We start from the raw sequence: 26,384 nt of genomic DNA on the forward strand, positions 1-26,384 counted from the left end.
ATGGGGAGGAGAGATCCCACAGGACGAAGGGGTTTGGGGAGAAGAGATCCCACAGGAGGAAGTGGGATGGGGAAGAGTGATCCCACAGGAGGAGGAGGGTGGGGAAGAGAGATCCGAATGGGAGATGAGAACCACAGATGTCACAGGAAGAGGGGAATTAGAACAGAGGCCCAAATGCAGGAAGAGTGAAAGTGAAGGGAGAGCCGACAGGAGGAGGATGGGTGGTCGAGCGAACCAAAATCAGGACTGGGGATTTTGAAGGGAGATCCCACAAGAACAGTGAGGGATGGGAATAGAGGACCCACAGGAGGAAGGGGGTTGGGTAAGAGAGTTACCACAGGAGGAAGGGGGATGGGGAAGAGAGATCCCACCGGAGGGACAGTTATTGGGAAGAGAGATCCCTCTGGAGGAAGGGGACGGGGAAGAGAGATCCCACAGGAAGAAGGGGATGTGGAAGAGAGATCCCGCAGGAGGAAGGGGGGTGTGGAAGAGAGATCCCACAGGAAAAATGGGAATAGGGAAGAGAGATCCCACAGGAGGAAGGGGGAAGGTAAGAGAGATCCCACAGGAGGAAGGTGGATGGGGAAGAGATTTCCCACAGTCGGAAGGGAATGGGGAAGAGAGATCCCACAGGAGGAACGGGGATGGGGAAGAGAGATCCCACAGGAGGAACGGGGATGGGGAAGTGAGATCCAATAGGATGACGTGGGATGGGGAAGAGAGATCCCACGGGAGAATGGGAGATGAGAACGACAGATGTCATAGGAAGAGGGGAATGAGAACAGAGGCCCAAATGCAGGAAGGGGGAAAGTGAAGGGAGAGCTGACAGGAGGAGGATGGGTGGTCGAGGGAACCAAAATCAGGACTGGGGATATAGAAAGGATATCCCACAAGAAGTGTGAGGGATGGGAACAGAGGACCCACAGGAGGAAGTTGGATGGGGAAGGGAGATACCACAGGAGGAAGGGGGATGGGGAAGAGAGATGCCACAGGAGGAAGAGAAGTGGGGAAGAGAGATCCCACAGGAGGAAGGGGGATGGGAGAGAGAGATCCCACAGGAGGAAGGGGTATGGGGAAGAGAGTTCCCACAGGAGAAAGGGGGATGGAAGAGGGAGATCCCACAGGATGAAGGGGGATGGGGAAGTGAGATCCCACAGGAGGAAGGGGGATGGGAGAGAGAAATCCCACAGGAGGAAGGGGGATGGGGAAGAGATATCCCACAGGAGGAAGGGGATGGGGAGGAGAGATTCCGCAGGAGGAAGGGGGATGGGGAAGAGAGATCCCACAGGAGAAAGGGGTTTGGGGAGAAGAGATCCCACAGGAGGAAGGCGGATGGGGAAAAGATATCCCACAGGAGGTAGGGGGATGGGGAAGAGAGATTCCAGAGGAGGAAGGGGGATGTGGAAGAGAGATCCCACAGGAGGAAGGGGGATGGGGAAGAGAGATCCCACAGGAGGAAGGGGGATGTGGAAGAGAGATCCCACAGGAGGAAGGGGGATGGGGAAGAGAGATCCCACAGGAGGAAGGGGGATGTGGAAGAGAGATCCCACAGGAGGAAGGGGGATGGGGAAGAGAGATCCCACAGGAGGGTCTGGGATGGGGAAGAGAGATCCCACAGGAGGAGGAGGGTGGGGAAGAGAGATCCGACTGGGAGATGAGAACGACAGATGTCACCGGAAGACGGGAATGAGAACAGAGGCCCAAATGCAGGAAGGGGGAAAGTGAAGGGAGAGACGACAGGAGGAGGAGGGGCGGTCGAGCGAACCAAAATCAGGACAGGGGATGTTAAAGGGAGATCCCACAAGAACAGTGAGGGATGGGAATAGAGGACCCACAGGAGGAAGGGGGTTGGGGAAGAGAGTTACCACAGGAGGAAGGGGGATGGGGAAGAGAGATCCCACAGGAGGAAGGGGGGTGGGGAAGAGAGATCCCACAGGAGGAAGGTGGATGAGAGAGAGAAATCCCACAGGAGGATGAGGAAGAGATATCCCAGAGGAGGAAGGGGATGGGGAAGAGAGATCCCGCAGGAGGAAGGCGGAAGGGGAAGAGAGATCCCACAGGAGGAAGGGGTGGGGAAGAGAGATCCCACCCGAGGGAGGGGGATGGGGAAGAGAGATCCCACAGGAGGAGGAGGGTGGGGAAGAGAGTTCCGAATGGCAGATGAGAACGACAGATGTCACAGGAAGAGGGGAATGAGAACAGAGGCCCAAATGCAGGAAGGGGGACAGTGAAGGGACAGCCGACAGGAGGAGGAAGGGTGGTCGAGCGAACCAAAATCAGGACTGGGGATGTTAAAGGGAGATCCCACAAGAACAGTGAGGGATGGGAATAGAGGACCCACAGGAGGAAGCGGTTTGGGGAAGAGAGATCCCACAGGAGGAAAGGGGATGGGAGAGAGAAATCCCACAGGAGGAAGGGGGATGGGTAAGAGAGATCCCACAGGAGGAGGAGGGTGGGGAAGAGAGTTCCGAATGGCAGATGAGAACGACAGATGTCACAGGAAGAGGGGAATGAGAACAGAGGCCCAAATGCAGGAAGGGGGACAGTGAAGGGACAGCCGACAGGAGGAGGAAGGGTGGTCGAGCGAACCAAAATCAGGACTGGGGATGTTAAAGGGAGATCCCACAAGAACAGTGAGGGATGGGAATAGAGGACCCACAGGAGGAAGCGGTTTGGGGAAGAGAGATCCCACAGGAGGAAAGGGGATGGGAGAGAGAAATCCCACAGGAGGAAGGGGGATAGGGAAGAGAGATCCCACAGGAGGAAGGGATATGGGGAGAAGAGATCCCACAGGAGGATGTGGGATGGGGAAGAGAGATCCCACAGGAGGAGGAGGGTGGTGAAGAGAGATCCGAATGGGAGATGAGAACGACAGATGTCACAGGAAGAGGGGAATTAGAACAGAGGCCCAAATGCAGGAAGCGTGAACGTGAAGGGAGAACCGACAGGAGGAGGATGGGTGGTCGAGCGAACCAAAATCAGGACTGGGGATGTTCAAGGGAGATCCCACAAGAACAGTGAGGGATGGGAATAGCGGACACACGGGAGGAAGGGGGTTGGGGAAGAGAGTTACCACAGGAGGAAGGGGGATGGGGAAGAGAGATCCCACAGGAGGAAGGGGGGTGGGGAAGAGAGATCCCACAGGAGGAAGGTGGATGAGAGAGAGAAATCCCACAGGAGGATGAGGAAGAGATATCCCAGAGGAGGAAGGGGATGGGCAAGAGAGATCCCGCAGGAGGAAGGCGGAAGGGGAAGAGAGATCCCACAGGAGGAAGGGGTGGGGAAGAGAGATCCCACCCGAGGGAGGGGGATGGGGAAGAGAGATCCCACAGGAGGAAGGGGGATGGGTAAGAGAGATCCCACAGGAGGAGGAGGGTGGGGAAGAGAGTTCCGAATGGCAGATGAGAACGACAGATGTCACAGGAAGAGGGTAATGAGAACAGAGGCCCAAATGCAGGAAGGGGGACAGTGAAGGGAGAGCCGACAGGAGGAGGAAGGGTGGTCGAGCGAACCAAAATCAGGACTGGGGATGTTAAAGGGAGATCCCACAAGAACAGTGAGGGATGGGAATAGAGGACCCACAGGAGGAAGGGGGATAGGGAAGAGAGATCCCACAGGAGGAAGGGGTATGGGGAGAAGAGATCCCACAGGAGGATGTGGGATGGGGAAGAGAGATCCCACAGGAGGAGGAGGGTGGTGAAGAGAGATCCGAATGGGAGATGAGAACGACAGATGTCACAGGAAGAGGGGAATTAGAACAGAGGCCCAAATGCAGGAAGCGTGAACGTGAAGGGAGAACCGACAGGAGGAGGATGGGTGGTCGAGCGAACCATAATCAGGACTGGGGATGTTGAAGGGAGATCCCACAAGAACAGTGAGGGATGGGAATAGAGGACACACAGGAGGGAGGGGGTTGGGGAAGAGAGATCCCACAGGAGGAAGGGGGATGGGGAAGAGAGATCCCACAGGAGGAAGGGGGGTGGGGAAGAGAGATCCCATAGGAGGAAGGGGAATGGGAGAGAGAAATCCCACAGGAAGTAGGGGGATGGGGAAGAGATATCCCACAGGAGGAAGGGGATGGGGAAGGGAGATCCCGCAGGAGGAAGGGGGATGGGGCAGAGAGATCCCACAGGAGGAAGGGGGATGGGGAAGGAAGATCACATACGAGGAAGGGGTTTTGGGAGAAGATATCCCACAGGAGGAAGTGGGATGGGGAAGAGACATCCCACAGGAGGAAGGGGTTTGGGGAGAAGAGCTCCCACAGGAGGAAGTGGGATGGGGAAGAGAGATCCCACAGGAGGAGGAGGATGGGGAAGAGAGATCCGAATGGGAGATGAAAACTACAGATGTCACAAGAAGAGGGGAATGAGAACAGAGGCCCAAATGCAGGAAGGGGGATGGTGAAGAGAGGGCCGACAGGAGGAGGTCGGATGGACGAGCGAACCAAAATCAGGACTGGGGATGTTAAATGGAGATCGCACAAGAACAGTGAGCAATGGGAATACAGGACCCACAGGAGGAAGTGGGTTGGGGAAGAGAGTTACCACAGGAGGAACAGGGATGGGGAAGAGAGATCCCACAGGAGGAAGGGGGTTGCGGAAGAGAGATCCCACAGGGGGAAGGGGGATTGGAGAGAGAAATCCCACAGGAGGAAGGGGATTAGGAAGAGATATCCTACAGGAGGAAGGGGATGGGGAAGAGAGATCCCGCAGGAGGAAGAGGGATGGGGAAGAGAGATCCCACAGGAGGAAGGGGGATGGGGAAGAGAGATCCCACAGGACGAAGGGGTTTGTGGAGAAGAGATCCCACAGGAGGAAGTGGGATGGGGAAGAGAGATCCCACAAAAGGAGGAGGGTGGGGAAGAGAGATCCGAATGGGAGATGAGAACCACAGATGTCACAGGAAGAGGGGAATTAGAACAGAGGCCCAAATGCAGGAAGAGTGAAAGTGAAGGGAGAGCCGACAGGAGGAGGATGGGTGGTCGAGCGAACCAAAATCAGGACTGGGGATTTTGAAGGGAGATCCCACAAGAACAGTGAGGGATGGGAATAGAGGACCCACAGGAGGAAGGGGGTTGGGTAAGAGAGTTACCACAGGAGGAAGGGGGATGGGGAAGGGAGATCCCACCGGAGGGACAGTTATTGGGAAGAGAGATCCCTCTGGAGGAAGGGGACGGGGAAGAGAGATCCCACAGGAAGAAGGGGATGTGGAAGAGAGATCCCGCAGGAGGAAGGGGGGTGTGGAAGAGAGATCCCACAGGAAAAATGGGAATAGGGAAGAGAGATCCCACAGGAGGAAGGGGGAAGGTAAGAGAGATCCCACAGGAGGAAGGTGGATGGGGAAGAGATTTCCCACAGTCGGAAGGGAATGGGGAAGAGAGATCCCACAGGAGGAACGGGGATGGGGAAGAGAGATCCCACAGGAGGAACGGGGATGGGGAAGTGAGATCCAATAGGATGACGTGGGATGGGGAAGAGAGATCCCACGGGAGAATGGGAGATGAGAACGACAGATGTCATAGGAAGAGGGGAATGAGAACAGAGGCCCAAATGCAGGAAGGGGGAAAGTGAAGGGAGAGCTGACAGGAGGAGGATGGGTGGTCGAGGGAACCAAAATCAGGACTGGGGATATAGAAAGGAGATCCCACAAGAAGTGTGAGGGATGGGAACAGAGGACCCACAGGAGGAAGTGGGATGGGGAAGAGAGATACCACAGGAGGAAGGGGGATGGGGAAGAGAGATGCCACAGGAGGAAGAGAAGTGGGGAAGAGAGATCCCACAGGAGGAAGGGGGATGGGAGAGAGAGATCCCACAGGAGGAAGGGGGATGGGGAAGAGAGATGCCACAGGAGGAAGAGAAGTGGGGAAGAGAGATCCCACAGGAGGAAGGGGTATGGGGAAGAGAGTTCCCACAGGAGAAAGGGGGATGGAAGAGGGAGATCCCACAGGATGAAGGGGGATGGGGAAGTGAGATCCCACAGGAGGAAGGGGGATGGGAGAGAGAAATCCCACAGGAGGAAGGGGATGGGGAAGAGATATCCCACAGGAGGAAGGGGATGGGGAAGAGAGATTCCGCAGGAGGAAGGGGTCTGGGGAAGAGAGATCCCAGAGGAGAAAAGGGTTTGGGGAGAAGAGATCCCACAGGAGGAAGGCGGATGGGGAAAAGATATCCCACAGGAGGGAGGGGTTTGGGGAGAAGAGATCCCACAGGAGGAAGTGGGATGGGGAAGAGAGATCCCACAGGAGGAGCAGGGTGGGGGAGAGAGATCCGAATGGGAGATGAGAACGACAGATGTCACAGGAAGAGGGGAATTAGAATAGAGGCCAAAATGCAGGATGGGTGAAAGTGAAGGGAGAGCCGACAGGAGGAGGATGGGTGGTCGAGCGAACCAAAATCAGGACTGGGGATGTTGAAGGGAGATCCCACAAGAACAGTGAGGAATGGGAATAGAGGTCACACAGGAGGAAGGGGGTTGGGGAAGAGAGTTACCACAGGAGGAAGGGGGATGGGGAAGAGAGATCCCACAGGAGGAAGGGGGGTGGGGAAGAGAGATCCCACAGGAGGAAGGTGGATGAGAGAGAGAAATCCCACAGGAGGATGAGGAAGAGATATCCCAGAGGAGGAAGGGGATGGGGAAGAGAGAACCCGCAGGAATAAGGCGGAAGGGGAAGAGAGATCCCACAGGAGGAAGGGGGTGGGGAAGAGAGATCCCACCCGAGGGAGGGGGATGGGGAAGAGAGATCCCACCGGAGAAAGGGAGATGAGAACGACAGATGTCACAGGAAGAGGGGAATCAGCACAGAGGCCCAAATGCAGGAAGGGGGATGGTGAAGAGCGGCCCGACAGGAGGAGGTCGGATGGACGAGCGAACCAAAATCAGGACTGGGGATGTAGAAGGGAGATCCCACAAGAAGAGTGAGGGATGGGAACAGAGGACCCACCGGAGAATGTGGGATGGGGAAAAGAGATACCACTGGAGGTAGGCGGAATGGGAAGAGAGATCCCACAGGAGGAAGGCATATGGGGAAGAGAGATCCCACAGGAGGAAGGGGTATGGGGAAGAGAGTTCCCACAGGAGAAAGGGGGTGGCGAAGAGAGATCCCACCGGAGGGAGGGGGATGGTGAAGAGAGATCCCACAGGAGGGAGGGGTTTGGGGAGAAGAGAGCCCACAGGAGGAAGTGGGATGGGGAAGAGAGTTCCCACAGGAGGAGAAGGGTGGGGAAGAGAGATCGCACCGGAGGGAGGGAACTGGGAAGAGAGATCCCACAGGAGGGAGGGGTTTGGGGAGAAGAGAGCCCACAGGAGGAAGTGGGATGGGGAAGAGAGTTCCCACAGTAGGAGAAGGGTGGGGAAGAGAGATCCCACCGGAGGGAGGGAACTGGGAAGAGACATGCCACAGGAGGAAAGGGATGTGGAAGAGAGATCCCGCAGGACGAAGGTGGGTGTGGAAGAGAGATCCCACAGGAAGAATGGGAATAGGGAAGAGAATTCCCACAGGATGATGGGGCATGGGGAAGAGAGTTGAGCTAGAAAGAAGTGGGTTGGGAGCGAGAGCATACATATGGTTGTGTAATGAGTAGGAGAGATCCCATAGGATGAAGAGGGATGGGTTAATAGATGTCACGGGAGGAAGTGGGATGGGGAAGAATGATCCCACCCAATGTAGGGCATTGGGAAGAGAGATTCCTCAGGAGGAAGGGGTTTGGGGAAGAGAGATCCCACAAGTGGATGGGTAATGGGGAAGAGAGATGCTACAGGAGGAAGGAAAATGGGGAAGTGAGATCCCATAGGTGGATTGCTACCCGTGCCTCGTGCTAGTGAGGTTAGAAATCGAAAGATAATGCAGCTAATTACGTGGCTGAGGAGATGGTTCATGAGGGCGGGGTTCATTTTTCTGGACAATTGAAATTTCTTCCATGATAGGTGGGACCAGTTCGAATTGGACAGTTTGCACCTGAACTGGAGAGGGACTAACAACTTTGCCGGTAGGTTAGCAAGTTCTGCTCCGGGGGTTTTAAACTAGATTGCAGAGGGAGGGGGCAGAGTGTTAGAGCAGATAGTGATGTGGAGGAGGATAAGGGTCATGCGAGGACTGCTTGTATAGACATATATCAAACGTTTGTACGTGATAGAAATGTTATCAGGTGCATCTATTTCAATGCAAGGAGTTTTGTAGGTAATGCAGATGAGTTTAGGGCGTGGATTGGCACATGATGATATCGACATTATTGGTATTAGTAAGATTTGGTTGCAGGAGGGGCAGGACTGGCAGCTTCATGTTCCAGGGTTCCGTTGTTTCAGATGTGATAGGGGAGAGGAATGAAAGGGGGAGAAGTGGCATTACCAGTCAGGGAGAATATCACAACTGTGCGTAGACGGGACAGCCCGGAGGGCTCGTCTATAGAGGTGATATGTGTGGAGCTGAGGAATGGGAAAGGTCTGACCACACTAATAGGGTTGTATTACAGAGTGCCCAATGGGCAGAGAGAATTGGAGGAGCAAATGTGTAGAGAGTTAGCCCACCAATGTAAGAAACACAAAGTTGTAATCATAGGGTATTTTAACTTTCCACATATTGACTGGGACACCCACTCTGAGAAAGGGTTAGATGGCATGGAGTTTGTCAAATGTGTTCAGGAAAGTTTTCAAAATCAATATATTGAGGTACCAACGAGAGAGGGTGCAGTACCTGATCTCCTATTAAGGAACCAGACAGGTCAGGTGACAGAACTATGTGTAAGCAAACATTTTGGGTCCAGTGACCATAATGTCATTAGTTTCAAGATAATTATGGATAAGGGTAGGATTGTTCCACCAGTTATGGTTCTGAATTGGAGAAGGGCCAATTTTGTGGAAATGAGAGAGGATCTGGGAAAAGTGGATTGGGATAAGTTGTTTTCTGGCAAGGATGTGTTCAGTAAATGGAACGCCTTCAAGGGTGCAATTTTGAGAGTGCAGAGTTTGCGTGTTCCTGCCAGGATTAAAAGCAAAGTTAACAGGCACAGGGAATCTTGGTTTTCAAGGGATATTGGCGATCTGGTTAAGTAGGTGTTTCGCAGGTATAGGCAACAAGGAACAAATGAGATACTTGAAGAGTATAGAAAATGTAAGGGTATACTAAAGAAGGAAATCAGGAAGGCAAAAAGAAGACATGAGGTTGCTTTGGTAGATAATGTGAAGGTAAACCCGAAGTGTTTCTACAAGTATATTAAGAGTAAACGGATAGTAAAGGACAAAATTGGTTCCCTGGAAGATCAGAGTGGTCGTCTATGTGTGGAGCCTCACGAGATGTGGGAAATCTTAAACAGTTTTTTGCATCAGTGTTTACTCAGGAAACTGGCATAGCGGATATGGAATTAAGGCAAACAAACAGTAGTGTCATGGAACATATAGAGATTAAGGAGGAGGAGCTGCTTGCTGCCTTACAGTGAATAAAGGTAGATAAATCCCCCGGGCCTGACATGATATTTCCTCGGACCTTGAGAGAGACTAGTGTAGAAATTGCAGGGGCCCTGGCAGAAATATTTAAAATGTCCTCAGCCACGGGTGCGGTGCCGGAGGATTGGAGGGTTGTTCATGTTCTTCCATTGTTTGAAAAAGGCTCCAAAAGTACACCAGGTAATTACAGGCCAGTGTGCCTGACATCAGTAGTAGGTAAATTATCGGAAGGTGTTCTGAGAGATCGGATATACAAGGATTTGGACAACCAAGGGCTGATTAAAGATAGTCAGCATGGCTTTGTGCGTGGTAGATCATATTTAATGAATCCTGTAGTGTTATTTGAGGAGGTTACAAAGAATGCATATGAAGGAAAGGTTGTGGATGTTGTCTACATGAACTTTAGTAAGGCCTTTGACAAGGGCCCACATATGAGGTTAGTTCAGAAGGTTCAGACACTAGGTATCCATGGAGAGGTTGTAAACTGGATTCGAAATTGGCTGTGTGGGAGAAGACAGAGAGTGGTAGTGGTGGATTGCTTCTCAGAGTGGAGGCCTGTAACTAGTGGTGTGTCTCAGGGATCTGTGCTGGGACCATTGTTGTTTGTTGTCTATATCAATGATCTAGATGATAATGTGATAAATTGGACCAGCAAGTTTGCTGATGACACTAAGATTGGAGGCGTTGTGGACAGCGAGGAAGGCTTTCAAAGCTTGCAGAGAGATCTGGACCAACTGGGAAAATGGGCCAGAAAATGGCAGATGGAATTTAATGCAGACAACTGTGAGGTGTTCAATTTTGGAAGGTGTTACGTATGTGCCACAACTCTGAGGGGCCGAAGGGTACAACGTAGCCCCCTCCTTTTTGAGAATCGCAAGATTGCTATTAATTTGGTCTGGGACCCAGGAAATGAGAGAGAATCCACAAGGTTTTGGAATGTGTCCTGGCCTCAGCGAAAACAAAACCCCTGATAACGGCTATTGTCTCTTGGAGATGGAATTGTGTATTGAGTACTGTAAGCCCCTCAAGGGATGACCAGAGTGGGCTGGTTGAGGGATTGCATCATCCCAACCAGATTGACATCTGAGACCCCGTGAGTGAGGATAAAAATGGGTCTGGGGAACAACCACTTTAGACGCACCAGGAGAAACGGTAGAAATCCCGTGACAGCGGTTAATAGCGACAGCCGGTGGGGCTCGCTTGCGTCCTTTCCCTTGCCTGGGATTGGCAGCCTCACCACAGAAGAACGACTTTAGCTAAAGGAGAGGCCACAAGTGAACGGCCACACCAACGGGACTCATGACAGATCGAAATCATAAAGGTTGGAAAACCCTCAGCGGTAACTGTTCCCATTCTATTCCTATTTCTCTCTCTCCAACAAAGTGCAACACAGCGACAAACAAAAGGCTGCAGCCTGAATGAACTGAGTGACTGTTATATTTCCATCGGAAAATACATTTATCCCCTAGACAACGATAGAGCTACTTCTTATTGATTATTATTATACCCGCACTTTTAGATTTAGTATTGACGACGTATATTATCTGTATGTTTGCATTGATATTGTTTTTGTGTATTTTTACTAATAAATACTGTTAAAAATAGTGCCATCAGACTTCAACGGACGTCTCGATCTTTGCTGGTAAGTGACCCAGTTACGGGGTTCGTAACAAAGTGGGATCTCGTCTCGGGATTTGATACCAAATTGGAGGGCCAGTGAATTGGGCTTAAGTCCAAACGTGTGTCTGGTTGCTCGGGTAGCCAGACGGGAAACCAGCAAAATGGACGTGGATGAATTTATAGAAATCTCGACTCTGGAGGTGCTAGAGGTGGCCACAAATTCGGAATTGATAAATATTGCGAAAGGACTAAACCTCGCAGAGGTGAGGTTGTCGATGAAAAAGCGGGAGGTGCGGAGGGCCATAACTCAGTATTATATTGTGAAGAATGTGTTTTCAGTTGAGGTATTGGAAAATATCCCTGAGAAGGTACCAGCTAGTGGGACGGCTCAGTTAGAGTTGGAGAAATTAAGGTTGGAACATGAAATTAAGTTAAAACAGCTGGAAGCAGCTGAAAAGGAAAAGGAAAAGGAAAGAGCGGAGAAAGACAAAGAAAGGAGTGAAAAGGAAAAAACGCATGAAAGAGCCGAGAAGCAGAGGGAGCATGAAATTAAGTTAAAACAGCTGGAAGCAGCTGAAAAAGAGAAGGAGAGAGCTGAGAAGGAGAGGGAAAGAACTGAGAACCAAAGGGAGAAAGAGAAACAGAGGCAACATAACTTGGACATGGAGAATTTAAGGCAAGAGCGAAGAGCTCAAGGGTCAGACCGAGAGGAGCGGTTTAATGTTAGTCGGGAGTTTAGGTTAGTACCTCCGTTCGAGGAGACAGATGTTGATAGTTATTTCTTGCATTTTGAAAAGGTGGCAGTGAGTCAGAAGTGGCCCAAAGAGCAATGGTGGCGTTGTTACAAAGTGTGTTAAAAGGGAAGGCACAACGGGCATATGCGGCGTTGTCCATGGAGGAGGAAGAGTCGGAGATTTATGAGAAAGTAAAGGAGGCCATTCTTCGGACCTACGAATTGGTACCTGAGGCCTATAGACAAAAGTTCAGAAATTTAAACAAAGGGTGGAATCAGACGTATACCGAGTTTGCCTATGAGAAGGGTGTGCTCTTGGATCGTTGGTGTGCAGCAGAAATAGTGGAAGAAGATTTTTGGCGTCTCAGGGAATTAATTCTGATTGAGGAATTTAAAGGTTGAGTTTCGGATGATATCCGAATGTATTTGAATGAGAATCCGAATAAGTCCATCTCCGAATTTGCTAGGTTCGCAGATGAATATGCCTTAACCCACAAGACAAAGTTTTCCTCGAATAAAAGTTACCAGAGAGACCGTGGGAACGGTAGAGAAAGCCCGCCGGCAGAGGCAGAGGTCCCGCCGGGAGCTAGTGGTAAAATTGAGGAGGAGAGGCAAGACGGCAGGCGAGGTCCTAGCTTGACCTGTTTTAATTGTGGAAAGGTGGGTCATATTGCATCTAAGTGCCTTGTTCCGAGGTAGGAGACAGGAAAATGGAAAGCAGCAGTCCCTATAGGATGTGTTGCGGTGATCAGTAAATCGACATGAGAGCCCCACGTAGACAGAGTACGAGAAGGGTCTGAGAAATTTATTTCAGAAGGAACCGTGTCTGTGAGAGAGGGAGACACACCAGTTCCAGTGCGGATCTGGAGAGTCACGGGAGCGGAGCTGTCATTGATTAGCAGTAAGGTGCTGGATTTTGGTCGCAAGACTGGAGAGGTGGCTTTGAGAGGCATAGGAAAAGGGACAGAAGCGGTGCCCTTGCATAGGATCATTATAAATTGTGAGCTGGTATCTGGACCAGTTGAAATAGGGGTGCGACCAGAATTCCCGAGAACTGACGTGGACGTCCTTCTGGGTTACGATTTAGCTGGTGGTGACGTTTGGTCGGCCATGGAGCTAACGAGCCAGCCGGTAAGTGTTGAGGACCCGTCCCTAGCTTCCAAGATCTATCCCGCTTGCGCGACCACTTACAGCATGTCGAGAAAGGCAGCTGAGAACGAGACCAGTTTAAATCCGGCCAGTATCGATTTGGCCGAGACGTTTTTACCGACCCTGTATCAAGAGGGTTTAGAGGGTGGTAAGACGGAGAATAGGAAAGTGAAAGAGAGTAAGGGAGAGGAGGTAGACCTGCCCTTAGCCAGGAGGAAATTTATAGAGGCATGAAGTAAAGATGAGAAACAGATAAGGCTGTTAAAAGGTCCAGGGTTGGACATGGACGATCTGTCTGGTTTGGCAGAACTGTTTGAAGAAGTTGAAGATTCTAAAGCTGTTCCCGATAATGAAATGAGGGCAGTCCTAGATGAAAAGGATGCCATTACTTTGAAGAAGTCTGCTGGGTTGGCAGATGAGATTGTTTCAGCCCGCGGAGTTGAGTTTACTCCGGAAGGGAGTTGCCCAGAGAGTGACTGGGAGGATCAGCGGAATTTAGAATTTGAAAAGGGTACGGGCATTGAAAGCCTGGAAGAGGCAAATGTCGCGTTTGAGTGTGTTCAAGATGTGGACGCACGTGGTACTGAACTTAGTAATGGAGCTCAGAAAAAGTCTGAGGTATTTGATTCAGTTGAAAAGGAATGCAGTCCTTGTGGGTCAGATGGACTTGGTTCAGTGAAGAAAGGGTTAACCTTGGTAATTGTGGGAAGTGAGAATTCCCAATTGTTTGTGCTCGAAGGTGTGTTAAAAGTTAGTGAGGAGATAAAAGGTGGTGAGGTGAATATTATTATTGAAGGAAAAGGGAAAAGTGTAGTTTCTAAATTGAATGAAGAAAATTTAGAATCTGGATTGATGTCAGAAGCAGCAACCAGGCTGCAGAGACAATGGCTTGGTAACACGGTGCCTGCGAATCAAGTACAGGTTGATTTGGAATGTAAAGGTGCCCCACACGCTGTTGTAATTCAAGAGTTTGCTGTGGAAAGACAGAATTTGAAATGCGGTTTGAACAAAGGGAGAACGCTTGCAGAGTTTAAACTGCAAACTCGGGCTAACAACTTGCTTAAAATTAAAGAATTGTGTGGAAATTCGGAAAATGGTCTAAGTTTGGAACACATTGTTGATAAAATAACTGCTATGAAAGGAGCATGCGAAAGCCTATTCCACACTAGTATACAAGTTAACCACATGGGAGTTAACTGGAAACGGGCGAGGTTTGACGGGATGCGATTTTAAATAACAGGATCCGGTTTTAAGGGATTTCGACAAAGCATGTGAATAATAAAGACAACCCCATGGAAGATTGACTGTTAAATTTGAAAGTAACATAAATATTAGTATTTGCATGAACTTTTGTAATATACACATAAGCTAAGATCACAACTCTTTAGTTTTGTTTGCTGAAGAAAAGGAAAATAAAAATAGGTGGTTATTAAATTGGAGTCTGATGCTACAAGAATTTATTAAGGTACAAGATGTTAAGATATTAAAGGAAGTGACAATGTAATCGCTAACTGTTTAGATGCTGAATTGAATGTATAACTGTATTACTCTGTAGTGAAAAAAACTCTTTTGTATTGTGTTAGATTCTAAAATCCTGTAAGACTCTGTATTAATTTATTTTTACCGATGGTAAAAAAATCTTTGAAGGAAGGAGGTGTTACGAATGGGCCACAACTCTGAGGGGCCAAAGGGTACAAAGTAGCCCCCTCCTTTTTGAGAATCGCAAGATCGCTATTAATTCGGGTCTGGGACCCAGGAAATGAGAGAGAATCCACAAGGCTTTGGAATGTGTCCTGGCCTCAGCGAAAACAAAACCACCGATAACGGCTATTGTCTCTTGGTGATGGAATTGTGTATTAAGTACTGTACTATTCATTGAAGCCCCTCAGGGGATGACCAGAGTGGGCTGGTTGAGGGATTGCATCATTCCAACCTGATTGACATCTGAGACCCCGTGAGTAAGGATAAAAGAGGGTCTGGGAAACAACCACTTTAGACGCACCAGGAGAAACGCTAGAAATCCCGTGACAGCGGTTAATAGCGACTGCCGGTGGGGCTCGCTTGCATCCTTTCCCTTGCCTGGGATTTGCAGCCTCACCACGGAAGAACGGCTTTAGCAAAAGGAGAGGCCACAAGTGAAAAGCCACACCAACGGGACTCCTGACAGATCGAAATCATAAAGGTTGGAAAACCCGCAGCGGTAACTGTTCCCATTCTACTCCTATTTCTCTCTCTCTCCAACAAAGTGCAACACAGCGACAAACAAAAGGCTGCAGTCTAAATGAATTGAGTGACTTTTATATTTCCATCGGACAATACATTTATCCCCTAGACAACGATAGAGCTATTTCTTAATGATTATTATTATATCCGCACTTTTAGATTTAGTATTGACCACGTATATTATCTGTATGTTTGCATTGATATTATTTTTTTATATTTTTACTAATAAATACTGTAAAAATAGTACCATCAGACTTCAACTGACCTCTCTATCTTTGCTGGTAAGTGACCCAGTTACGGGGTTCGTAACAAAGGACAAATCAAGGTACGACATGCACGATAAACGGTAGGGCACTGAAGAGTGCGGAGGAAGAAAGGGATCTGGGGGGTTTAGATACACAAGTCCCTGAAAGTGGCGTCACCGGTAGACAGGGTTGTGAAGAAGGCTTTTGGCATGCTGGCATTCATAAATCAATGTATTAAGTATGGGAGTTGGGATGTTATGGTGAGGTTGTCTAAGACATTGGTGAGGTGAACTTTGGCGTATTGTGCAGTTCTGATCACCTAACTATACGAAGGATATCAGTAAGTTTGAAAAAGTGCAGAGGAGCTTTACTAGGATGTTGCCAGGTCTTCAGGAGTTGAGTTACAAGGAAAGATTGAACAGGTTAGGACATTATTCCTTGGAGCATAGAAGAATGAGGGGAGATTTGATAGAGGTTTACAAAATTATGAGGGTATAGATAGGGTAAATACGAATCGGCTCTTTCCACATAGATTAGGAGAGATAAATATGAGAAGACATGGCTTCAGCGTGAAAGGGGAAAGGTACAGGGGGGAGCATTAGGAGGAACTTTTTCACTCAGAGGGTGGTGAGAGTGTGGAACGAGCTGCCATCTGATGTGGAAAATGTGGATTCACTCTTAAGCTTTAAGAATAAATTGGATAGATACATGGATGGGAGAGGACTGGAGGGTTATGGACTGGGAGCAGGTCAATGGGATTAGCGGAATAAGGTTTTGGTACAGACTAGAAGGACCGAATGGCTTGTTTTCTGTGCTGTAGTGTTCTATGATGTTATGCTTCTATGGGCAGGAGAGTTCTCACAGGCGAAAGGGGGATGGGGATGGGGGAGAGAGATCCCACAGGAGGAAGGAGGATGGGGAAGAGAGAACCCACAGGAGGAAGGGGGATGGGGAAGAGAGTTCCCACAGGAGGAAGGGAGATGAGGCAGAGTAATCCCTCAAGAGGAAGGGGGTGGGGAAGAGATAGATCCCTCAGGAGGAAGGGGGATGGGGAAGAGAGATCCCGTGGGAGGAAGGCGGATATAGAGAGAGATTAAACAGGATGAAGGGGGAACGGGTTGAGAGATCGGCCAGGAGGAGGAGGGATGTGGAAGAGAGTTACGACAGGAGAATGTAGGATTGGGAAGAGAAATCTCACAGGAGGAAGGGGGTTGGGGAAGAGAAATTCCACGGGACGATAGGACATGCCAAAGAGAGATTCGACAGGAAGAAGTCGATGGGGGAAGAGAGATCTCACAGGAGGAAGAGGGATGGGGAGGAGAGATCCCACAAGGGGGATGGGGAAGAGAGAACTCACAGGAAGGGGGGGGGCTTTCTGGAAAAGACATCCCACAGGAGGATGAGGAAAGAGTAATAGAGAGCCCACAGGAGGAATGGGGATGGGGGCGAGATTCCAAAGAATGGAAGGGGGATTGGGAGGAGGGGTCCCACAGGAGGATTCCAAGGGTAAACGATAATCCTACAAGACGAGATGATGCAGATATTTTTTGTACGTGTATGCTGGGTCTGAACAGAGGCCCAGAGGAGATGCGCACTCGCTCTCTGCATATCTGGAAGTGTGCAAAGTCACACAAGGGGAAGGGCAGGGGAGGACAATCTCACAATGGTATTTCTTTCCTTCTCACTGGGACAGTCTGCTGACGGACTCTTGTCCCTCACCGGGAAGGGGGTGTGAATCTCTGACCCACCTGCTGCAGTCAGTGTCGGTCTGGGTGTCAGTAACAGTGAGAAGTAACATTGTCAATGGACGTGTCACAGGCAGCGAGAAACACAGCCATTCCTGTGATTTACTACCATTAAACCAATGGCCGTTGTTCACTGATCTAATGAAGTCTTCACGATCTGATTTACTACAAATTTACCGAAATTCCTTTACATTGTAACTACACAATGAGACAGTTCCACAGCTCAGAGTGAGAGATAAATCAAGTTACCTCAACTCCTGGCACTTGTGCAGCCCGGGTCCCATCTTCTGGATTCCTTCACACTGTATGTGGCAGTTCTCCAGGTTGAGGTGTTTTATTGTATCACTGAGTCCGATGACATGAGACAGGACCGCGCAGTCAATCGGGGTCAGTGTCATTCCTATGAATGAAAGTGTTTCCACAGATCCCAGTGCGGCCTGAGCCAGTCCACGATTCTGAGACTCAAACAGGTAGTGCAATGTGTTCAGGAGGCTCCTTTTACCAGCTTCACTCCACGTGTTTCCACTCTGGCATTTAACCTCCTCCTTCACCCAGTCAATCACCCGGCAGGTTGTTTCATGAGGAAATGGACCCAGAAACTCCTCCAGGCCCCGAGCTGTCATTGGGGAGGAGAGACCAGCAACAAAACGGAGAAATACCTCAAATCGCCCATCTGTCATGTTTTGGGCTTCAGTGAGGAATTTATTGATATCCCCGGGATGTGGATTCAGGAATCGTGCGACTGCAGCTACAAACTCTTGGATGGTGAGGTGTGGGAATGTGTACACCACGCTCCGGCCAGAATCCTCTCTCTCCAAAAGCTCCATCAGGAACCCGGACAGGAACTGGGAAGGCTGCAGATTGTACTTGATCAAATCTCCATCTGTAAACACAATCTTCCTCTCGGACACTCCTCTGAAGGCCATCTGACCAACCCTGAGTAACACATCACGGGGGTTCTCAATCTCACGGCCGTGGTTTTTCAGGATGTTGTAAATATAGTAGGAGTACAGTTGGGTGATGGTCTTGGGAACTCGCTGCGGGTCCCTGACTCTTTGTGTGAAGAAGGGGCCCAGTGCCAGTGCGAGGATCCAGCAGTAGGAGGGGTTGTAGCTCATGGTGTACAGGATCTCGTTCTCCTTCACGTGTTTGAAAACAGCTTCCGCCACCGTCTGATCTTTAAAATACCTCATGAAATATTCCTTCCGTTCCTCACCAACAAATCCCAGGATTTCAGCCCAGACACTGATCTCAGCCTTTTCCAATAAATGTAATGCAGTGGGGCGGGTGGTCACCAGCACTGAACACCCTGGGAGCAGCTTGCCCTGGATTAAACTGTACACAATGTCAGACACTTCACACCACCACTCGGGATCTAGGCACTGGTGCTTGGGTTCTGTATCTCTCCGACTGTCAGCAAAATCGATTCTGTGTTTGAATTCATCTAAACCATCGAATATAAACAGCAATCCCTTTGGGTTCTTCCAGACCTCTCTCAGTAAATTCCCAAAGTAAGGATATTGATCCAGAATCAGTTCCCTCAGGTTTATCCTGCAGTTAATAAAGTTTAAATCCCGGAACTTGAAACTGAAGACAAACTGGAACTGTTGGTATATTTTCCCTGTGGCCCAGTCATAAACAATCTTTTGTACCATTGTTGTTTTCCCGATCCCTGGGACTCCGGCCACTGCTGCTGAACTCCCAGATTTGGTTTTACTCCGGGAATAGCTGCTCTGGAACAACTGATCAGTCCGGACTTTTTCCAGCTCTGCATGGAGATATTTCTTTCTCCATTTTTCATGGGTTTTGCCTCTTGCAAGGAGCTCATGTTCCACCAGTCTCCGATCTCGAACAGTAGAAATGACCGTGAGCTCAGCGTATCGATCAACCAGTTGGAAAACCTTCACCTTCTCCCTCATCAGGATCGTGTTCACTCTCAGTGTTTCAGTTTGTACCCGCAGAGTCTTCTTGTGTTTCTGTTGAACATCTTAAATGGCAAAAGAAATAAAATGATCACCAGATTACACTTGTCAAAGACACAACTTGAAAACTGCAACCGGATCACTGTGCTGATATTGCAAGAATTCTACGTTCCTACGGCTGATGGTGTGGACAATAATACCTGGTGCAGAGACCAAGAAAATATAAGACTTGTGCAATCTAGTATTCAGCGATCACTGAAGGTGAAAGTTCCCGCTGCTCATCGTTATCTCCCGGTACTCTAACCTGCCCAAACGCAAAAGCCCACATGTAACCTGTCCTCCTGCAGTTCAGCCATTCTGCCTCTTCACGCTCTCCAAATCTCCACTGATACCCCTGGATCTGAAATATAATATCCATTCCCTTTATTGTTGAATTTGTTATCCGGGGTATTGCACGCATAAATTGGGACAGAATATGAAAAATATGGCATAGATTCCCTGAGAAAATACCTATTGAATATCCCGGGCAACTACGCTCACTAGTTCACTGGCAAAGGTTCCTGTTGCACTGCAACTGTAGACGGATGTATTGCAATGTTATAAATAGAATATTATAAACAGGAATAGAAACCGTCTTACAGATTGAAAAAAAAATATTTTGGAGGCAGTTGAAACTATGTAGCAAGAGGAGATCATAAGCATGTATGTCCCCCTGTCAATTAGGTTAACAGGACTCTGGTCAACCATGATAGGGTTGATAAATGGAATGTAATAAACAATGGAGTTGTTGGGAAGTGAGTGCACTTTCATGGATACTGGAGTCTGAGACTGGCGAATATTGAATTGTATTTTTTCACTTGGACACTGATTTCATTGGACCATGGCACGTTCTTATTCCCCTTCTGATTTCTGTCTCTGAAACTACGCCTGGATCCATAATATCAGTTTTAATGTATTAACCAACGACCAATTAGAATCATTGAAAGCCTACAGCACAATACAGACCTTTCTGCCCACAAAGCTGTGCCATACATGTCCTTACCTTCCAATTTACCTAGGGTTGCATTTAACCTTCGATTTTCCTAAGCATGTATCTATCCAGCAGTCTCTTGAACAACCCTATCGTATCCACCTCCAGCACCGTCGCCGGCAGCCCATTCCACGCACTCGCCACACTCTTCGTAAAAAAACACACGACTGACATCTCCTCTGTACCTACCTCCAAGCATCATAAACTGCGCCCTCACATGTTAGCAATTTCAGCCAGGGAAAAAAGCCTCTGACTAGCCACACGATCAATGCCTCTCATGATCGTATAAACTATCACGTCACCTTCCATCCTCTGGTGCTCAAAGGAGAAAAGGCCAAGTTTCCTCAACCTATTCTCTTAAGGCATGCTCCACAATCCAGGCAACATCCTTGTAAATCTGCTCTGCACCCTTTCTATGTTTTCCGCATCCTTCCGGTAGTGAGGCGACCAGAACTGAGCATAGTACATGGCCCCTTCTGACTCCTAATTTCCTTAAGCTGCTTCCTGCTACCCTTATAATCTTCTAGATCTCTATCATTACCTACTTTTTTGAACCTTTGGTAAGCTTTTCTTTTCTTCTTGACTGGACTTATAGCAACCTTTGTACACCACGGTTCGTGTACCCTGTCTCACTAGAATGTACCTATGCAGAGCTCCAGGTAAATATCCCCTGAACATTTGCCATATTTCTGCCGTACATTTTCCTAACATCTGTTCCCAATTTATGTTTTCAAGTTCCTGCCTGATTGACTCATATTTCCCCTTACCCCAATTAAATGTTTTCCTAACTTGTCTGTTCCCATCCCTCTCCAATGCTATGGTAAAATAGATAAAATCGTGATCACCATCGCCAAAATGCTCTCCCACTGAGAAACCTGACATCTGGCCAGGGTCATTTCCCAATAACAGATCAAGGACCGCCTCTCCTCTTGTAGGTTTATCTACATATTGTGTCAAGAAGCCTTCCTGAACACACCTACCAAACTCTACTCCATCTGAACCCTTCACTCTAAGGAGATGCCAATTGATATTTGGGTAATTAAAGTCTCCCATCAAGACAACCCTGTTATTATTACACCTTCCCAGAATCTGTCTCCCTATCTGCTCCTTGACGTCCCTGTTACTATTGTATGGTTAATAACAAAACACCCAGTAGTGTTATTGACCCCTTCCTATTCCTAACCTCCACCCACAGAGACTCCATAGACAACCCCTCCATGAATTCCTTCTTTAGCAGCCGTGACACTATCTCTGATTAAGAGTGTCACGGCCCACACCTCTTTTGTCTCCCTCCCTTTCGTTTCTGAAGCCTGGCACTCAGAGTAATAATTCCTGCCGCTGAGCCATCCAAGTCTGTGTAATGGCCATAACATCATAGCTCCGAGTAATGATCCAGGCTGTAAGCTCATCCGCTTTGTTCATAATACTCCTTGAATTAAAATAGACTCAACACAAACCATCGGTTGGAGCTCGTTCCTTCTCTATCACCTGTCTATCCTCCCTTTTCGCACTGTCTCCAAGCTTTCTCCATTTCTGAGCCAACCTCCCTTTCCTCCATCACATCAGTTCGATTCCCACCCCCCAGCAATTCTAATTCAAACTCTCCCCAATAGCCTTAGCAAACCTCCCTGCCAGGATAATTGTCCCCCTGGGATTCAAATGCAACCCGTCCTTTTTGTACAGGTCACTCCTGCCCTAAAAGAGTTCCCAATGATCCAGAAATCTGAATCTCCGCCCCCTGCTCCAATCCCTCAGCCACACATTTATCCTCTACCTCATTCTATTCCTATACTCACTGTCTCGTGGAACAGGCAGTAATTCCGAGATTACTATCTTTGAAGTCCTGCTTCTCAAATTCTTTCCTCACACCCTGTAGCCTTTTTTCAGGACCTCCTCCTTTCCCGGCCTATGTCATTGCTACCAATATGTACCACGACCTCTGGCTGTTCTCCTTCCCACTTCAGGATATTGTGGACACGATCAGAATCATCCCGGACTCTGGCACCTGGGAGACTAACTAAAATGCGTTTCTTTCCTGCATCCTCTGTCTAACCTCGTAACTATAGAGTTCCCGATCACTGCTGCCATTCTCTTCCTTTCTCTTCCCTTCTGAGCCACAGGGCCAGACTCTGTGCCTCTCCCAGGTAGGTCTCACCCTCCAGCAGTACTCAAGCAGGAGTACTTATTTTTAACAGGGACAGCCAATGGGGTACTTTCTAGTATCTGACTCTTGCCCTTCCCTCTACTGACTATTACACACTTATCTATCTCCCAAGGCCACAGTGTAACTACCTGCCTATACCTCCTTTCTATCAGCTCCTCATTCTCCCTGACCAGACAAAGGTCATCAAGCTGCATTGAAGTTAGATTCCCAACTCTTGTCCATAAACGTAATAAACAATAAATCTGTTGAAGTAACAAATCTGAGATAAAATCTCAATCAAAACACCTACATTTTGAATAGAATATCTCTTTAACCGCGAAGTGAAAGCGAACATAAACAAACTCAGTCCCTTCCTTGCAGAAAGAGTGTAACCACTTCGATTCAGACATACCGCACACCGCTGAACAGTTATCAGGAGATACAGGAGTAGATAAATCACACAGAGCTGTTATGAATGAAAGTGCCATCGTAGACGTAGATTCCGACTTCCCTAAAAAGGAATCTAGATTCCTTTATTAAGGGCTTGAAGAGGATATAAGTTTTAAAGTGTGTTGAGGAGAGATCCTGTTCTTTCATGTCGATAAACCATTTAAATATGGAATATGAAGCTAAGCTTCATAGCAGTCATGGAAAGGAGAACAGATGGATTGGACATAGATATCCTGACGTTCGGGAGGGATGATTTCGATTGTATACCACAGCACTGATTGAAGGTGATTCTTCACCCAGTAGGCTGGAGCCATTCAAAAGTGATAGTGGGAGTTTGGTGTCAATGTGCGCAAGAAAAGAGTAAATTGTAAGGAACATTGAAAATCAAGGTATATCAATGGTTTTACTGATAAAAGGTGCTGTTCTCGGATTAAAGTATATATATAAACAAAGAAAATGTTCTGCGAAGAGTAGGGTAGAGGAACTTAAAATAAATTATGAGACCAGCTGGGACATGACATTATGATGTTAATGCAAAAGCACTTTGTGAATATATTACAGACAAGAGAGGTTCAGTGTATCAGGACACTGCCAAGAGTACTCTGGAGTTCAGTGTATGAGGAAACCTCCAGGGGTGTATTCAGGGATCGACCATGTATCGGGAAACTCCAGGAAGTGCATGTTGCTTGACAGTATGTTTAGATCCAGCCAGGGCTGTCTGCAGTTTTACAGTGCATCAACAAGCTGTTCAGTCCATGGTCATAGTGTGGAATTAATGAAGTATAGTTTAACATTCGTGCGAATTGTGCTGAGTGGGACTCGGGCTGATGGAGCTGCTTCGTTAATTTTAGGGATACAGCACAGTGACAGACCCTTCCAGTCCATGCGCCCACACGGCCCAATTACACCGATGTGACCAATTAACCTCCTGACCTGTACATCTGGACATGGACCGACTGAGGATAGTTTGCATGGTTTCATGTGTGATGGGTCATGTCTAACCAAACTTACAGAGTTCTTCGAGGAAGTTACCAGGAATGTTGATAAAGGCCAGACAGTTTTAAGTTGTCTACGTGGAGTTTGGTGAGGCATTTGACAAGGTCTCGCATGGGAGATTGATCAAGAGGTTTCAGTTGCTCGGCATTCAAGATGAGGTGGTAAATTGGACTAGACATTGGCTTTGAGGGATAAGCCAGAGAGTTGCCTCTCTGACTCAAGACTGGTGAGGTGTACTGCAGGAATTGGTGTTTGTTCTGTTGTTGTTTGTCATCTATATCAAAGATCTGGATTATAATGTAGCTAACTAGATCAGCACATTTCCGACGACATCAATATTAGGGGTGTAGTGGAGAGCTAGAAAGTCCATCATGACTTGTAGTGGGATCTGAAACGTTAGGGAAAATGGTTGAACATGGCAGATACAAATTAATGCAGACAAATGCGTGATGTTGCACTTTGATATGGCCAACTATGGTCTATACAGTTAATGGTGCGGCATGTGATAGAACAAAAAGATCTGGGAATACAGGTACATAATTAATTGAAAGTGGCGTCACAGGTAGACAGGGTCATAAAGAAAGCTTTTGGCACATCGGCCTTCATAAATCAATGTACTGAGTACAGGAGATGGGATGCTATGTTGAAGACTTGTATAAGGCAATGCTGAGGTTGGAGTATCGTGTGAAGTTTCGGTGACCTGCAGGAAAGATGGAAATACGGGTCAACGAGTTCAGTGAACATATTGCACGGACGGTGCCAGGTCTGGAAGACCTGAGTTATAACAAAAGTTTGATTAGATTAGGTCTGCAAACCTTGGAACGCAGAAAATCGAGAGGAGAATTGATAGAGGTATACAAAATTATGGGGGGTATAAATAGGAAAATTTTAAGCAAGTTTTTCCGCTGACAATATGTGGGTCCACAACTAGAGGCCATGGTTAACTTTTTAAGGGGAATATATGGGAAAACTTCTTCACTCAGATGTTTGTCAGAGTGTGAAACACATTGCCAGCACAAGTGGTGCATTCAACCTCAATTTCAATATTTAAGAAGTTTGGATAGGTACATGGATGGAGGTCAGTTGGAGTAGGCAGATTAAGTGGTTCAGCAAGGAATAGATGGGCTAATGGGCCTGTTTCTGTGTTGTACTTATCTATGACTCCATCTTTAGAATGTGGGAAGAAATCTTTAAATCCAGAAGAAACCCGCACAGTCACGGAGAGACAGTACAAGCTCCTTACAGTCTGCAGCGGGAACTGAACTGTAAAGAAGTACTCTAGCCGTAACTCTAGAATGTCGTCCTAATCGTGGAAGAAATTCCTGATTTTTCCGCTCTCAGACAATCTGGGATTTGCTGCTGTATCAACAACCAGCATTGTTGGAATTCACAACACATCGGCAGACTGCCAGCAACGTCTGGGTGCTTCTTGGGCAACACGACCTTGCTGAGTGTAGATGCCTGAGTGACTCTTATGGCTGAACAGCCGAAATACTAAACAGAGATATTTGCACAAAATGTCAGAAATGGACTGAAGTGTTTTAATTCAGATACAAAATCACTGATAGTGATTTACAGTCAAGACCATCCCTTTCAACAAACACTGACAACTGGACTCCTACTTTCAGCAAACTGTGAACACTCGCTGTTCAACATCATTTCTGTCAAGTAATCAGTTTGAATCGTTTATTTCATCACTCACCCTTCAGTTGCGAGGATAACTCACAAAAGCCTCGGCTGACATTCATATCTTCATATGGATCAGGACCTGTTGACATCGAAAAACTTCCATGAACTTGAATCCAACATGCATTGTTAAATCTGGAAAGTTTCAATCTGATTTACGGCAGAGTGCGTTATTTCACGGTACCAAGTTCCTGGATTTCCTTCAGTATCCTTTCTAACTTTGGTAACTCCTTCCTCACTTCCACAAAGGATTTCCACATCACCCTCTGGGCCTGGGCGCCTTTCTCCATCACCAGGCTGAGGAAGAGTTTGGAACTCTCTGTCCAGTTTCCCCACTCCGCAAGCTTTTTGACTTCCTGTGAAGAACAACAGTGAAGATCGAACAGACAGACACAGAACGATGAAGAAAATATGCTCATTGATGGGATATTCAACTAGTCTCATTGCCCAAGAGCACCGGGACAACCACTGGTCTGTCTCCTGGTCCATTCTGTAAATCTATGGGGTCAGGAAATGGAACCGAAACACGAACTGAAGACAATTACAAGTCGGGATTATTGTCGCAGAGTGACAAATGAGTGCCACATTTCTTCATAACGCTTGTAGAGCTGTTACATGTTTTTGTTGGTGAGGGCAATGTGAGGTAGGCATTGGCCATTAAACAGTGGATTATGGCTCATTACAACTCTACTGTTCCTGCACAATGCATTATCGCATGGACAAAGAGCGCTCTCACTCGCTGCTCTCTGGTCTGGGTCTGTCTCTTTCAGTGTGATGGAAGTGACATGGATATGCTCAGTGAGAACATTTCCTACCCACAAACACTTGGGCTGATGACCTCTGTTGGCCGATACCACAAGTTGGAAAAGCTGACTATGTTTGATTATATTGGATTGTGTCTTGACTGGTCTCTGGGACAACAGCAAATTCCTGTTCATGATATTGACTGTCCTAAAGGATCCTCCCGGGTGACCCGGGCTGATGTGGCCTCATCTAAAGTGAAT

At 48.0% G+C, this 26,384-nt stretch overlaps 1 protein-coding gene across 1 annotated transcript in view; it reads right to left on the reverse strand.

Moving 5' to 3' along the window:
• LOC140722560 (NACHT, LRR and PYD domains-containing protein 3-like) overlaps nt 1–26,384 on the reverse strand; it is an 84,089-nt gene that overhangs the window by 18,350 nt on the left and 39,355 nt on the right. The window contains exons 7-9 of the mRNA XM_073037263.1: nt 25,565–25,736; nt 25,397–25,462; nt 17,403–19,140 (exon numbers count right to left, since the gene is read on the reverse strand). Coding sequence (XP_072893364.1) covers nt 17,403–19,140; nt 25,397–25,462; nt 25,565–25,736 — 1,976 coding nt within the window. The remainder of the gene's footprint in view (nt 1–17,402; nt 19,141–25,396; nt 25,463–25,564; nt 25,737–26,384) is intronic.

The sequence above is a fragment of the Hemitrygon akajei genome, unplaced genomic scaffold, assembly GCF_048418815.1.
Source record: "Hemitrygon akajei unplaced genomic scaffold, sHemAka1.3 Scf000080, whole genome shotgun sequence".
Lineage (NCBI taxonomy): Eukaryota > Metazoa > Chordata > Chondrichthyes > Myliobatiformes > Dasyatidae > Hemitrygon > Hemitrygon akajei.